Below are 14,844 nucleotides of genomic sequence, written 5' to 3' on the forward strand. Positions count from 1 at the left end.
TTGAGCTGTTTGCTTCAGGTTTGTGAATCGTGCATTATTGAGACGTTAATTCTAAGTGTCCCTGGTTTAGTTTCCCTGCCGTTCTTACTGTAGCAGGCCTTCCTCTCCTTCTTTCTTTCCCTTGATCTGTTCATTAGTGAGAGCCCGTAAGGTGTGGTCAGCATACCTGGCTGGAGCTTCCCTGGGAGTATCGGGGATCAAATCTTTAAGCTTTTAAATATCTGACAATGTCTTTCTGTTGTCTTTGCATAGAACAGTCGCTCAGCTGGCTCACAGGTCTCTTCTGGAGGTCTCCTGGTCCACCTCCTCAGACCTCTGCTGCCTGCAATGCTTTTGGGGTTCTGCTTGGGAATTCCAGGCTTTTTCTTATCAGGCAGCTTATCCATTTGTATTTGAATCACTGAGTAGATGTTACAATTTGGTTGACTCTGGTTCCCTTTCACTTTTCACCAGGGATCTACAGGCTTCCCCACTCCTTCCCACTTTATATTAGTGTGTTGGCTTTGATGAGGGCTGAATTCACTTCTGTCTAATAGGAACTCTTGGTGTAGTGTGGTAAATAACCTCTTCGGGAAGGAAAAGGTCACAGACCTAGGGCCGTAGTTTTCTTTCAGAACTGATTGTGCTGTGTCGGTGTTGGGTAAAATGTCCGTTAGCTTTCCCCTCTTTCTGTTTTCTTTCTTATTAAAAAAAAACCAACTGTAGACACATTATATACTGGAACAGTAATTCTCAAACTTTGCTGGTCCCAGGATCCCTTAAAAATCATTGCAGATCCCAAAGAGCTTTTGTTCATAGGTATTATATTGATTCATATGTATTGTATTAGAAATCAGAACAGAAAAATGTAAGCCGCAGTGATACAGTACACATTTCCATTATCCAGCCTTCAGGGAAAGGTGTCACCACGCATCACGTGGGCTTGGGAAAGCTCCACGTGCATCTGTGAGAGAATGAGAGCTACCTTAGAAAATCTTCTGACCTTGTGAGCCCTTCAGACTGGTCTCAGGGAACCCCAGGGGTTCTCGGATCGTGCTTTGAGAACCGTTGTGCTAAAGTGTGTCCATAATTTACTGCAGTTTCTTTTATCAAAATTGAAGAATTTGATGGGAAATACCGTGGTTTGAAGGACACACTTTGCAGAATTTGCGATCTGAACCCACATCGTCTCAGGGCCCTTATTTTATTGTTGTTGTTGTTGTTGTTTTTTCCCCAGAGACTCTACTAACTCTGCTCTTCTCTCTGGATTGTCCCATAGATTCCCTGTAAGGAGCCCCTGCTGGTGTGCCAGACCTACCGGGGGCTGTCCACCCGACTGCCCCAGACTCCGGCAACGGGGCCCTCGATGGCAGTGGGCACCTCCCCGTGAAACCTGCCAAGCTGGACGCCACAGCTCCGCACGACGACACTTTGGCCAACTCTGTGCCCCCTTTGGAGGCGTGCAACCATGCAGTCCTAGCCTGCAGCCCGGGCATCCCTGAGGAGCACTATGTAAGCGAGGCTGTGGAAGATGCTCCCAGCTGCAGAGGGTACCGGGATGCCTGCACCATCACCGGTAAGGGGGCCTTTCTTGCCGGGGATGGGGTGGGACGTGTGGCCACAGGAATGGGTCTGGGGGAGGCGTGAAGGGCCAGGGAGGAAAGGTCTGAGTGCAAAGAGTCTGTCTGATGTCTGAGCTTTGGGATTTTGAGACCCGTCATCCAGAACCAACGTGAGACGACGAATTGCCGTGGAGGTTAAGGATGGGAATTTTGAACCCTGAGCGGCCTGCTTGGCCTGTAGCGATGCTCAGTGTAGTTTGGTGCCTCTCCCTCTCGCTGAGGCTCAGTTTCTGATTCACACATAAAGACAGGTGGAATGGAAATCACACACAGCTGCGTTGTGGGGTGCAAACATGGGGAACTGCTCGCAGTGCCCGGCGGCTACTGGCAAGGCTTGCTTGGATAGCGCTTCTTTCAGAAGCCTGCATCAGTCACACCTTCCCCGTGTCCCAGGAGCAGAGCGCATCGTGCTGGAGCTCTTCTCGTTCCTTTTCCCCCGTGGGGTCATCAGGACAGTGCTTGGAGCCCGAGCAGATATGGCGTAGGCCGGTGTGCACACACAGCAGTGAGGAGCCTTGTTAGTTACATCCAGATGCCTTCATAGCAACGTTCGCCCCAGTTCTTGTTTTGTCCGCAGTGTTTACTTTTCTCCTCCTATTTGAGATAATGCCCAGTGACAGCTGAAAATGTGGAGATTTGCCTCCAGTAACTTTCCACTGCTCTGTCCCACAGTTGAGCACGGGGGACCTCCTGTGTGTCAGGAGTGTCCCGAGTACAGAGGGCCACCGGGATGGCCCAGGATCCCAGCCTGGGTGCCTTGCCCTCGTGTTGAGCTCCAGCCCCACGACTGGCCCTCCCTCTGCGCATGCACTGAATCCCACCCCTACTGGCCTGCCCACTTCTGGAAGGAGACATTGCCGGCAGCTCCTCCGCCACCAAGTCACCCGTTGCCCTTCGTTCATGGAGCTCTCCTATTAGCACAGAGACGTGCTGTGATCTCTCCCTTTGTGAAAAGAACCGTTCGCGGCCCCCACAGCCAGTGTGCATACCCGTGTCTCCGCTCCTCTCTGTGTTCACCACATTTTCTCTTCTGTTCTCACCTGCGTCCGGTGTGAGCAGGCTGCGAGCCCACCATTCCCCCAGCACTGAGGGCCTTGTCCAGTGCGGGGTCAGTCCTTAGCCTTCATCTTCTTGCCTTTTCAGCAGGAGTTGACACTGCCGACCACTCCCTTCTCCTGGAAATCTGGCCCTCCCTTGGCTCCCTGATTATCCTGTTCTCCTTCCTTGCTGGCTGTTGCATCTCCCGAGACGGGATGTTGGAGGGCCTGGGGCTCAGTCCTTCTAGCCCCTCACTCTCTCATCAGCACCCGTGCCCTAGGTGATCTCCCCCAGTCTCCAGGATTTAAAACCTGCCCCACGCTGACCCCTGTCTAGCTCCTGTCCTCAGACTAATCCTCTCCCCTGGAGGCCAGGCATGTTGGTCTAACTCCACATACGACATCTCTGCCTGGATGCTTATAGGCATCTTAAACTCGAACAGCCAAAAATGAACCAATTTCTGCCTCTGCCTGCTTTTCCTTTGGTCTGCCTTGCCTTTATAAATGGTACTTCTGTCCTTCCAGTTGCCCAGGCCAAACACCTTGGAGGTATTCATGACCTCTGTATCTTTCACACCCCAGTTTGCTGGGAAGTCTGTTGGCTCTGTCTTCAGCGTGTCCAGAATTTGACAGCTTCTCACCAGCTCCACGGCATCTACCCTGTTCCATGCCACCTTCCTCTTACGTCTGAATTATTGCGATGGCCTCCTGATTGGGTCTCCTGCTTCTCCGCTTGCTTCTGTGCAGTCTGTTCTCTGTCTACCCACCAAAGAGGCTTTCTAAATACACATGATTTATTTACCTCTTCCACTCCAAACCTCCAGTGGTCTCCTATCTGACCATGGCCTGTGGGGGTCTAAGTGACAGGGCTTTCCTACCCCTCTGACGGTCTCATCTGTGCCCACTCCACCCCAGACACACTGGCCTCCTTGCTACTCCTTGGACTCACCAGGAATGTGCTGCCTCAGGACCTTTGTTCTTGCTGCTGCCCAGCACCTGGATCGCCTTACCCTCCTCCCCTCCCCCCCATGTCCTTATGATTCCCTCTTCACTTTCTCCAAAGGGCATTTCATTAGAGGCCTTTTCATGACTGCCCTGAATGAAGAGTGGTCCACCACTTCCTTTCCCCTTCTCCCTTTCCTGCCTTTCCTTCCTCCCCAGATTTAGTCATGAGCTACTATGTGTTTGTATATTGAGGGCAAGGACTTTGTGCAGCCCTGAATCCCATTGACTAAAATAGTACCTCATGCGGCCAGTGCTTGGCTAGTGGGGTCTCTTATCCCCTTTTTACAGGTAAAGAGATTAAATCATGAGAGGTTCAGCATCCTGCCTAAGATCCCTGAGCTCTGAGGGGTGAGATTTACGTGCAGGTCACGACCCTGGGCCCCCAGGAATACAGTCCAGTGGGGTGGATGGATGAGCGAGTGAAAATCCGCTGTGCGCCATGGTCAGCACAGTGATAAGCATGGGCATGTGGGAGCACACTGAGGAGGGTGCCTGGCCGAGCCTGGGAGAGGAAAGGTTGGGGGACGACCAGGAGGGCTTCCTGGAGGAGGCAGTATCCCGACTGCGTCCTCATTTGTCCGAGCACGTGAACTAACTCCTGGGCTTCCGGTGGCATCTGTGCCAGCGAAATCCAGGAAACATCCAACCTGTTGAAGTAGTTTTCACTTTCTCTGAACGTGACAACCGAGGACAAAGAAATGGTAGAATGCAGTGCTGAAACTTCAAACCTCACGGGGCGTGGTGCCCGGAGGCTCTTTGCTGGGATGTCAGTGGCAAGCGCGGAGGACAACTGAGCTGTGGAGCTCCGTGCTGTCATGTTTGGCAGTGGCTCAGTAAACAGAAGCATGAGCACAGGCCCTGTTACATGTTCAAGGTGCTGGGCAGCCGGACGATGCAGGACCTGCTCAGGTTCAAGTCTTACTAGATGGTCACTGAGAGGAGGCCACAGAGTGAAAAATATTCTCAGAGAGACCTGGAGTGTCCCCAGGAACGGCTCTGTGGCTCCCGGGGCTTTGCCAAGCGCAGTCCCGGGAGCCCACTTGGCACAGGGCCTCTGACGAATACCCTCCGCCCCCGGTTCCCAGCGAGCAGCGAGGTGAACAGCAGACTTTTTGTTCCTCGTTAATGTTTCACAAAGCCCCACGTCCAGCACAAAGCCCTGCGCCCCCGCTCCTCCCCCTCCCCTCAACTTAAGGAGATCACATTTTTTTGGGTGCGTCGTTTTCTTTTTGGGGCGGTTTAACGAGATGAGCCGATAGGGTGCCCAGGCTGCCTGGAGTTACGTAACCCATTGTGCCTCCAGAGCCGCTCACAATCTCAGGATTTGCCCCGACAAGCAGACTGAGAAAGCTGCCGAGGAAGGCACGGGAGGGTGGCTGTGCCGAGGTCCTGCCCGAGCTGGGGTTCGCATGGAGAATCCCCTTTCTCTCTGAATTGCCGTTGGAGTTGACTTCTGTACATGGCATTGGTGCTTCAGGTCGGGCAGCCCGTCGGGGCCCAGCCTCTGCCCGCGCTCTGCCAAGGCGAGCTCATTCGGACGAACTCAGGCGGTAAGTTGTCTGCTGTTTGTTTTCTCTGCGGGGCGTCCAGAAAGGAGATGAGACCACAGGAGAAGTAGTGTCTCTCCTGCTCTGTTCTGCTGGGCGGGTCGTCCTTGGGCACGTGGTGGGGAAATGGCAATATTGAATCATCAAGGGGCAGAGCCGAGGGTCCTTGCAGCTGCTCCCGCCCCGTCCCCTCGTCCCGGAGGCTCAGGGGAGGCAGTGACATAGGGCCGTGAGGGGCAGCTCTGAGTTGGGATCAGGCCTCCCAGGCTCCCACCGCCTTCCCCTTTGTGGTTCTTTGCAGCAACTACACGGGGAGGGTCTCCAAGACCCCCTCTGGCCTCTCTGACTCTTCAGTTTTTCCTAATCCTGTGTCTTCATCCTGGTTTCTCAGAACCTTGCCTGGCTTCTGGGTCAGCGAGGACTTTTTTGAGAGTTAGTGTCTCCCTTCCTCCTCCTCTCTTTTCTGCCTTGCCTTTTTTTTTTTTCTTTACTAAGCCTGCTTGGCCCCGTCCGTACCTCTGATCCACACCCCAGCGGTGGAGAGTGTGCGAATCAGCTCTGCTCTGGCTTGTCTCCCCTGCGGTGGGGCTGATCAGAGTCCGATGAGGGATGAGCGTCTGGTGTCTGTCCTGTCTACATGCGCTTACCAACAGCTGTCTGGGCCCAAAGCCAGTACACTGAGAGGCAGGCCCCTCTGGCCTGTTCAAATTGGTTCAGTTTTCAGGACGTTTAAGAGTTTGGGTAAGAGGTGATGGGGTACTGTGAGTGTGTGTGGGGGGCTATGTAAAGCCCCTCCAGGTGTGTTCTGTGATTCTGTTCAGCCAATAGCTCCTCAAGGCCAGCATTTTGCTGGGTCCAGCATGAGAACTGGCTCTGGCTCTGAGCACGGGAGGTGGGTGGAGGTGTAGATGACCAGCGGTGGCCCCACGAGAATAGCTCCCACTCTGCAGATCCACTGTTTAGGATTTGTTCCTTTTCTATCACAAGCCTAAGCCATCAAACTTGATGGTTTATCCTCTGAAAACATGCTCAGAGAAAATATCACAGATGTCTTTTATGAATTCAGTTTAACGTCTTGCTTATCAGTTCCTGTCTAGTGTAAAATTCATGTGTTTTTCCATTGAGAAGTTATAACCTAAATGGTACTTGGCTGAATGAAACAGACAGAAGAATGGACTATGAAATATCCCTTCTTTCACGGGGTGAGAAAATGGGAGTTAGAATCCAGGTAATGGGATGCCTGGGTGTCTCAGTCGTTAAGCGTCTGCCTTCGGCTCAGGGCGTGATCCCAGGGTCCTGGGATCGAGCCCCGCATTAGGCTCCCTGCTCCGCTGCGAGCCTGCTTCTTCCTCTCCCACGCCCCCTGCTTGTGTTCCCTCTCTCGCTGGCTGTCTCTCTCTCTGCCAAATAAATAAATAAAATCTTAAAAAAAAAAAGAATCCAGGGAATTACACATGTTTTCTAAACTCATAACTTGGAAATGTTCTTTTCTTCTTCTTAGTGGAATCTGCTCTGTTTAACAGTTGGTTTTTGCGCGTGGAATGCAGGAGGAAGGCCTCGTATGGTGATTTCCAGAGCTAATGTTTAATCTTCAGCAAAACATGCAAATGTTCACATCTGTCTTTTAAACACGCTGTAAGTGATTTTGGAGGCCAGCAGCTGATCCTCCTGCCCCCTCAGTCCCTCATTGTGAGGTGAGTGGGGAGAATTTTTGTCATACAGGATCTTTGACATACATTGTAAAATTTAGGTAAAATGTATTAGTAAGATTCTTAGCATGCAATCAGAAGCTGTAGTTCCAGGTGCTTAATATATCTATATATCTATATCTATATCTATATCTATATTTATATCTATATATCTGTTTATCTTCCTAACGGGTTTTCATTTTGAATTTGAAACAAGTTTTGAACGTATCCAGCATATTCCTGTTGGTCTTTGCCCATTTTAAACCATTTTAGGAAGCTGGCAAATAGTAAATTATGTTAAACAAAATTAAAGAGTAATCTTATTTTTTTAAAGATTTTATTTATTAATTTATTAGAGAGAGAGCACACGCACACAAGCAGGGGGAAGGGGCAGAGGCAGAGGGAAAAGCAGACTGCCCACTGAGCAGGGAGCCTGACGCGGAACTCGATCCCAGGACCCTGGGATCGTGACCTGAGCCGAAGGCAGATGCTTAACCAACTGAGCCACCCAGGTGCCCCGAGAGTGATCGTATCGTACAGTATTAATCAGGTGTGCTCTGCAGGGCTTCAGAACATTGATCCCAGCCGCAAATAGCATTCCTCATGGTGTTCTTTCAGATGCTCCTTTTTCATAATGGATTTATATTAATTTGATTTGCAGATATCAGAGTGAGGGTTGCTTCATACATGCTTTTGTCAAGGTAGCCACTTTTCGATGTGACCAGACCAGGGTTCAGGGGCATTTGCTGGCTGAGGGGCCAGGTGTGGGCCTCTGGCCTCAGCACCTTGTTTGCCCCCTTGGCCAGGGTCTGCTGTAGGGGCTTTCCAGGCACTCAGCGAGAGGGGGTGCGCTGCTGACAGGAGCAGGCCTTGCAGCTGGGTTCAGATGTTCCCCTGTCTGCGCAGTTCAGCGGTGACTGTGGGACTCTTGGCCCAGAGAGACCTGTCTGTGTTTCCTGCCCCCGATCTGGTGTGAACATGGACAAATTTGAGCCCTTCAAGCTGACACCATCATGAACTGGAACTTTATAGCAGTAATTAGACCTGGAACGAATCAGATTTCATAAATCATGTATTAGTCAGGGCTCTCCAGAGAAACAGAACCAACAGGATATACATATATAAAGAGGTTTATTATGAAGAATTGACTCACAGGATTATGGAGGTTGAGAAGTCCCAAGGTCTGCCGTCAGCAAGCTGGAGACCCAGGAGAGCCAGTGCTGTAGCTCCAGGCCAAAGACTGGCAGCTTGCAAGCGAGGAAGAGTCAGTGTTTCAGTTTGAGTCCAAAGGCAGGAAAAAGCTGATGTCAGCTTCAAGGCAGTCAGGCAGGAGGAATTTTCGTACTGGAGCGAGGTCTCTTTGTTCTATTCAGGCCTTCACCAGATTGGATGAGGCCCACCCACATTAAGGAGGGCAGTCTGCTTTACTCTGTCTACTGATTTAAATGTTAATCTCTTCCAAAAATACCCTCACAGAAACACCCAGAATAATGTTTGGCCAAATATCTGGGCATCCCATGGCTCAGTCAAGTTGACAGCCAAATGCTAACACAGGCTGACACTTACGGGTGGTTGCTCGGTGCCTGGCAGGCTTCCAAGCACTGCTGTGGAAACTCATTTCTTCCTTGGCACAACCCTACAGGGGCAGGGGTTAGGTACCGTTATCACCTGTACCTTTAAGAAGGTGTAGAGTGGAGTGGCTTGTCCTCTTATGTAAAATAGGGGTCCGTGGGGTTTAGACCCAGCAGTGTCATTTGCTGACCCTATTTCAATGAACTTCCTCCATTGTGAAAATTTTTAAAAATAATTTCATTTAACTAGGGTTTCAAATTATAAAGATTTTATGTATTTGTCAGAGAGAGAGCAAGAGAGCACAAGCAGGGGGAGCAGCAGACAGAGGCAGAGGGAGAAGCAGGCTGCCCGCTGAGCAGTGAGCCGGATGCCAGGCTCCATTCCAGGACCCTGGGATCATGACCTGAGCCAAAGGCAGGCGTTTAACCAACTGAGCCACCCAGGCGCCCCTAGGGTTTCAAATTATAAAAATAATACATGCAAGTGGTAAAACTCGAATTGTACCAAAGTACAGCAATGTAGAATAAGTCACTTTACCATCTATATAGTTTAGCGTTTTTTTTTTTTAAATCATTCCAAGAAGTTTTTTTCTAAATTCTTTTTCAGAAAAACACAAATGGGACCATACCCTATACCCAGATCTGCATTTTTAAAAAGTTGACATGACTGCCTATGATTATTCATTACAGTACATATAATATTGCCTTATTCTTTAGAATAGCTACAAAGTCTCCTGTTGTTTCTCATCCTTAACATTTTTTTAATCCAGCAATTCTCAGATGTACTGTTTCTTTTCATAACATATTTTTAAATTCATCCTTTATTAATTGCAAACGAATGGATCACTAATCCTTCTAAAGGCCATTGTAAGAGAACCAGTGTCATGGCTCACTGTCACGCAGACAAGAAGCTGAAGCACAGGGCTGTGACCTGGATTTGGGCTGTGAGTGCACGCACATGGCCTCCTCAGGGTGCGTGATCATCAGTCAGGTCCCGCCTCTGCAGGTGGAATCACCGGGAAGGTGGCAGCTGCAAAGGCAACTGACCGTGTGCTGGGCACTTAAGGTGCAAGCAAGAGCCACTGTTTGGGGCAGACTCCTCTTGGTGGAGCCTTTACATTATTTCCGGGGTTGGCATTTTAACAGTGCTCCAAGGAACATTCTTGCATTTATATCTTTCGGTTCACCTATCCTATGTGTCTGTAGGGTAACAGGGAATGTGCGTTTAGGATTTGGTCTATGTCACAGCACTGCCCTCCAGAGAGCCTGCACCCATTAAGTGCCTAGTGTGAGTGTGAGGGAGTGGCCATTTCTTGCCACCTGTGGGCATCAGCAACCCTTTTCATCTCGGTTCATCAGGTAGTCATGAAAAAGGGTACTTTATTTTATTTTGTACCTTTTCATTATGGATAGTCTGTGCCTCTTTTTTTTTGTTTTATTTTCTGCAAACAGCTTGTTTTTTTAGTCTTTGCTCATTTTTCCAGTGGGTTGTTGACCTTTAAGAGGTATAATTGAGTTTCTGTTGTGTGTACAGAGGATAGGGCAGTGTGCCAGGTTGAGAATCTTTTATGTTTCAGAAGAGGAAAAATGTCTTAAAAAAAGTCACATGAATTACTATTTACTATTTATTTGTTATTCATAGGAGAAGCAGAGGGTGATAAAGATTGTGTAAAAGGGATTTCTGAAGTGGTATTTCCAAGAAGGTTTCTGTGGGAAAGCAGTATTTAAGCAGAAGTCTGAAGGATACGTAGGAGTTCGCAGGGTGGGGAGGGGAGAAGACAGCGTGAGCAAAGGCCCTGTGGTGGGAAGATTATTGGCAGTAAGAGCTAACATTGATAGAGCACCTACTATGTACTAGATGTCCTAAATGCCTTTTATACCTACCAGCATTTCATTCTCATGTATCTCTTATGTAGCCTACTTCCCCAGACCTTGGCCATTTAGAACAGCAAACCTTTATAGTCTCACATATTTCTGTGGGTTGAGAAGTTAGGAGTAGCTTAGCTGGGTGGTTCTAATTCAGGGTCCCTCGTAAGGTCGTCGTTCCCAGATATTTGAGCAACTATGTGATGAAGACACTTGTGAGGAGAATTTCTGGAGTGGGGAACTTTAGTTTTGATGGATGTTGCCAGAGAGGTTGTATTTTTGTATTGCTCAGATAAAGCGGGGGTGTCTGGGCCCACACCCCCTGCACCCCCTTGCACCCAGGGTATTAGCAAACACCTCGCGGTTTGCCAACCGAGGTGTGAAAACAAGCGCACAGATGGTCTCGATTTATATTCCTCTCAGTACGTAGAGGGAGTTTTTATTTTTATTTTCCATATCTCAGAGAGATGCTTCTTAACAGTTTCTGTTTTTAGCACATGGAGTAGTTACTTCCATAATTCTGCGTAAGAGAATAGTAATCGACGCTGTCCTTCCATTCTTTGCCGACGGTAGAGAGGGTCTCCCGTACCTGCCCCGCCGGCTTGCCGCGAGGACTCGCTGAGTTACTACACGCAGAGGGCTGAGCATGCCGTGGGCACATAGTCAGTGTTCAGTGAGTCAGTTTCTGTGTGGTTGTGTTGCCTGCTGTCTGTTTATCATCTGTCCTTTGTCTGTCTGTCTCGCTATCACTGTCTATTCATCTGTGTGTCTTTGGCCTGGAGGAAAGCCCTGGGCTGCCTGAGGCTGGCTTGGTAGGTGGAGGGTCAAGGGGAAGGACCACGGGTTGCATAGCCGGTCGCATAGCCGTTTCACCTGTTGCCCTTCTGCTCTCCCTTGGTTTGTGGTTCCCTTCCCCCTCTTCCGTCTGTCTCACTGTCTCGCTGTCTCTGAGACGGTCCCAGGGCTCCTCCGCCCATTTCTGGGCCCCACGCTTACTCTGTCCGTTCTGACATCAGCATGCTCCCATTTGACTCTCAGAAATGTGCTTATCTCTTACCCGCTCGTGGCTCTTCTCTCACTTCCTCCTTCCTTTGCCCGGCTGGGTTTGTTCTTCCTTTTTTGTGCCTTTACTGCTGTCCGTGTTCTGGGGTCCGCTCTGCAGGGAGTGGCAAGCTGGGCCGGATTTGGCTCCTGTCACTGGAAGGCCTTGCCAGGAGGCTTAAGGGAGGGGCGGGTCTCGGAGGCTTCTGGAGTGTTGGGGAGGCAGAATTTGTTTCTCTGCCTGTCTGATGGGAATGATGGACTTACTGGGGGGAGCAAGTGACATATTTCTGTGAAATACCTAGAAAACTCTGATGCTCTGCAGGAAGCCCAGTAGCACGTTCTACAGTGATGGAAATGTTCTCCATTAAATGTCTTCGTAGACTTTTAGCATATGATCTCGTTTTCTTTTTTTCTTTTCTTTTTTTTTTTAAGGCTGTAGTTGATTGTAGAAGTGACTGGAATCTCTGCATCATTTGTAAAAAATGATTTCAAAGATACTTCCCATTACATTATTGAATATTTGTCTCAAAAATTTCTTGATGCACTCAGGGCACCTGGATGGCTCAGTCGGTTAAGCATCTGCCTTTGGCTCAGGTCATGATCCTGGGGTCCTGGGACTGAGTCCCATATCAGGCTCCTTGCTCAGTGGTGAGCCTGCTTCTCCCTCCCCCTCTGCCCTTCCCCCCACTCGTGCTATCTCTCTCTCTCTCTCTCTCTTTCAAATAAATAAAAAATCTTTAAAAAAATTTTTTTATGAACTCTTGGGGTTCTTGCTAGAACTGTTTTCTTTCCTGCTTATGTATGCTTCTTTTTATTAGATAATGAAGGTGTTTTTTGTTTTGTTTTGTTTTTTGGTGTGTGTGTAGGGGGGAAGGTCTCTGCTTTGGTTTCTAGGATGCCCAGTTGCCTTAGGTTTTCACTGAGTAGCTGTTCTGGTAAAACTGTCCTTGCCTGCTCCTGCCTCCTTCCATCTAATAAGATATATAGGGTGCTGTCCTTTTATGCTTATTCTAACATGGTTCTGTTGAAACCTTAGTGGACATACATGGGGTTTAAGTGGAAATAAAGGTTGACTTTCTCAGGGTGCCATGAACTTGCTCCTGTGGGAAGTCCAACCAACCCCGTATTTCAGCCCGAACAGACTCTCATGGTATTCCCAAGGGAGAAGCAGCGTGGTCTCCTGGGGTTCTCGGCCTGGGCATGTCGGCTTTGGGGCAGAGACATCCAGGTGTGTCTTACAGCTGCAGCATTTACAGTGCGACCTTGGGCAAGTCAGCTAGTCTCCGGACCTGTTTCTGCATCTCTACAATGGGATGACAGTGAGAACCTCCGAGTCGTCATTGGTACGCAGAGTGTGATTCCTGATAAGTACTTAGTACAGCGGTGCGTGGAAGGTGTTCAGTAAGGATTGGTGGTGACTCTTTGTACTTATCGTCTCTGCTTAATTCCCATTTCGGTGATGGTGCCCCCACCCAGCCCAGTTTACCAGGAAATCTGCTACAGTCCTTGTCCGTCGTCCTCATCTTGTGGTTTACTGCCCGCAGGCGCGGCTTGAACTGAATTCCAGAAGTGGGGAGTCAGGCTTTGGATCACCTGCTGGGGTGTGCCCTGTGCCTTATACAATAAGGGATCACCGTGTGTTTTGTGATTTGAGTCTTTAAATTTCACAGGTGTCTGTCCTGGGAAATAGACTGAACACACGCACATGGACACGTGGTCAGTCCAGACGGCTCTGGGAAGGCCTGCAGGGCCCCAGCTTTTTAAACCTCAATCATACCAGGACCTGCCTCAGAGCCGGGACCAGTGGGTGTCCTGTTGCCGGACAACTAGCTCAGAGGACTTCTATTTTCAGTTTTCCTTTTCTTCCTTGTTTTTTACTTTTTCTTCTCCTCTTTCCTCTCCTGTCTTTGTCCGCCCTCCCTTTCCTCCCTTCTTCTACCCTCCCTACTCCCCTTCCCCTGCTCTTCCCCCCATAAGAGAAACTATTTATTTTTTTGTTTTTTAAAAATATTTATTTATTTATAGAGAGAGAGTGCAAGTCCACACTAGCATGTGGGGGGAGGGGCAGAGAGAGAGAATCTCAAGCAGACTCCCCGCTGAGTGTGGAGCCGGATGCAGGGCTCGATCTCACCACCCTTAGATCAGGATCTAAGCCGAAATCAAGAGTTAAACGTTTAACCGACTGAGTGCCCCCCAGGCACGCTCTTTTTTTCTTTTTTAAAAATTTTACAACAGGTGGATCTAGCCGGGCCGACTTTGGAAGCTGTGCCACATTCGACCAGAACTACTTAGGTGAAGGCAGCAGTTATAGGCCCTGCTGGGTTAATGTTCTCTAGTGCTTTTCTGGCACATGGAGGACATGAAGGTGGCCTCTTGTAAACTAGTCCTTTCTTGTGTCTGGGTAACAGGCACCCTCTTCTGTTCCCGGACGCATTCTGGAATAGTGAAGGGGCTACATAATGCTGATTTGGGATACGCTAGTGTGTAGCTAGAAGAGGAAGATTAGTAACGGTGTTTCCCAGCCGCGCTGCTGAGTGTGCCGGTGAGCGAACAGGCAAGAGAAGGGACTGGTCCTTAGCACTGTGCACGCAGTGTGTGGTAGGTCTAGGGAATTCTCAGATGGAGCTAAACTGGAAGGAGGAGCTGAGCGTTTGCATGTGAGCTCTGAAAGTCTTCAGGAGGGAACCCGAAGGCTGGGGGAGAGAAGGAAGGAGGGAGAGCTTGCAGAGACTGGCCGCTCACCCTCTGGGCGATGGGAAGCTGCTGGAAGGTGCCTTTACCGTGAGTTCCTGCCCTGCGGAGAGGCTGTTTCAGACCTCACCCAGCCCATCTCTTCCTGCACCCCTGCCACTCCAGCACTGTGTCAGAATGGGCAGTGGGGTGCTGGGCATGGCGGCCCCCCTGAGCACGGGAGTCCTCAGCCTTCTGGAGCTGTGCACCAGTCCCATGGTGTTTTGTGATTTCCCCTGGTGCTTCCGGGAGCCCAGGCAGGTGAGGTGGACGCTTGCTGTCATGCAGAATTGGGTTTGGTCCGCTGGGTGCCGTGAAAGTACCATGGAGCAAGGAGGGTAGTTGAAGCAAAGGGCTGTGGGATTCACGCTGGAGGGAAGGGCACAATAAAGGCAAAGTGGAGGGATCACGGGGCGGTGATTGATGTGGCATAGTTGGGAATAAATGAGGGGGAACTGTGAGGAGAGGGGGCCGGAGGGGCTGGTCATGATCAGGGAGGGGGCATCTGCATTTCAGATTTCAGAGGTGGCCCAGGTGCGCTGGCAGACGTGGAGCGTGCGGTCCAGGGAGCGTCTCGGAAGTGGACAAGTGAGCGTGAGCACGGGGTGGTGTGAGGCTCAAGTGAGCCCGTGGAAGAAAAGAAACCCTCTGTGGCTGGAGGAGCCAGAGAATGCCGATACTAACTCCAGACCCCGAGTGAACCAGCTCAGAGCAAGACTCAGTGTTGCTCAGTGTTACTTCCGCTTGATTTCTGC

General features: G+C 49.9%; 1 protein-coding gene across 5 annotated transcripts in view; it reads left to right on the forward strand.

The window, feature by feature from the left end:
• Window positions 1-1,271: 1,271 nt before the first annotated feature.
• TRAK1 (trafficking kinesin protein 1) overlaps window positions 1,272-14,844 on the forward strand; it is a 116,153-nt gene continuing 102,580 nt past the window's right edge. The window contains exon 1 of one of the 5 annotated variants that reach the window (XM_045798153.2): window positions 1,272-1,555. Coding sequence is in view for 4 of the 5 variants with exons in the window: in XM_045798149.2 (XP_045654105.1) it covers window positions 5,103-5,193 (91 nt within the window). In the remaining variant the exon portion in view is untranslated. Of the gene's footprint in view, window positions 1,556-4,838; window positions 5,194-14,844 lie in introns of those variants that run through there. The other 4 variants (XM_045798149.2, XM_045798150.2, XM_045798151.2 and 1 more) reach the window with 4 other exon arrangements.

The sequence above is a fragment of the Ursus americanus genome, chromosome 20 (assembly GCF_024610735.1).
Source record: "Ursus americanus isolate L20-20 chromosome 20, mUrsAme1.1.p, whole genome shotgun sequence".
Lineage (NCBI taxonomy): Eukaryota > Metazoa > Chordata > Mammalia > Carnivora > Ursidae > Ursus > Ursus americanus.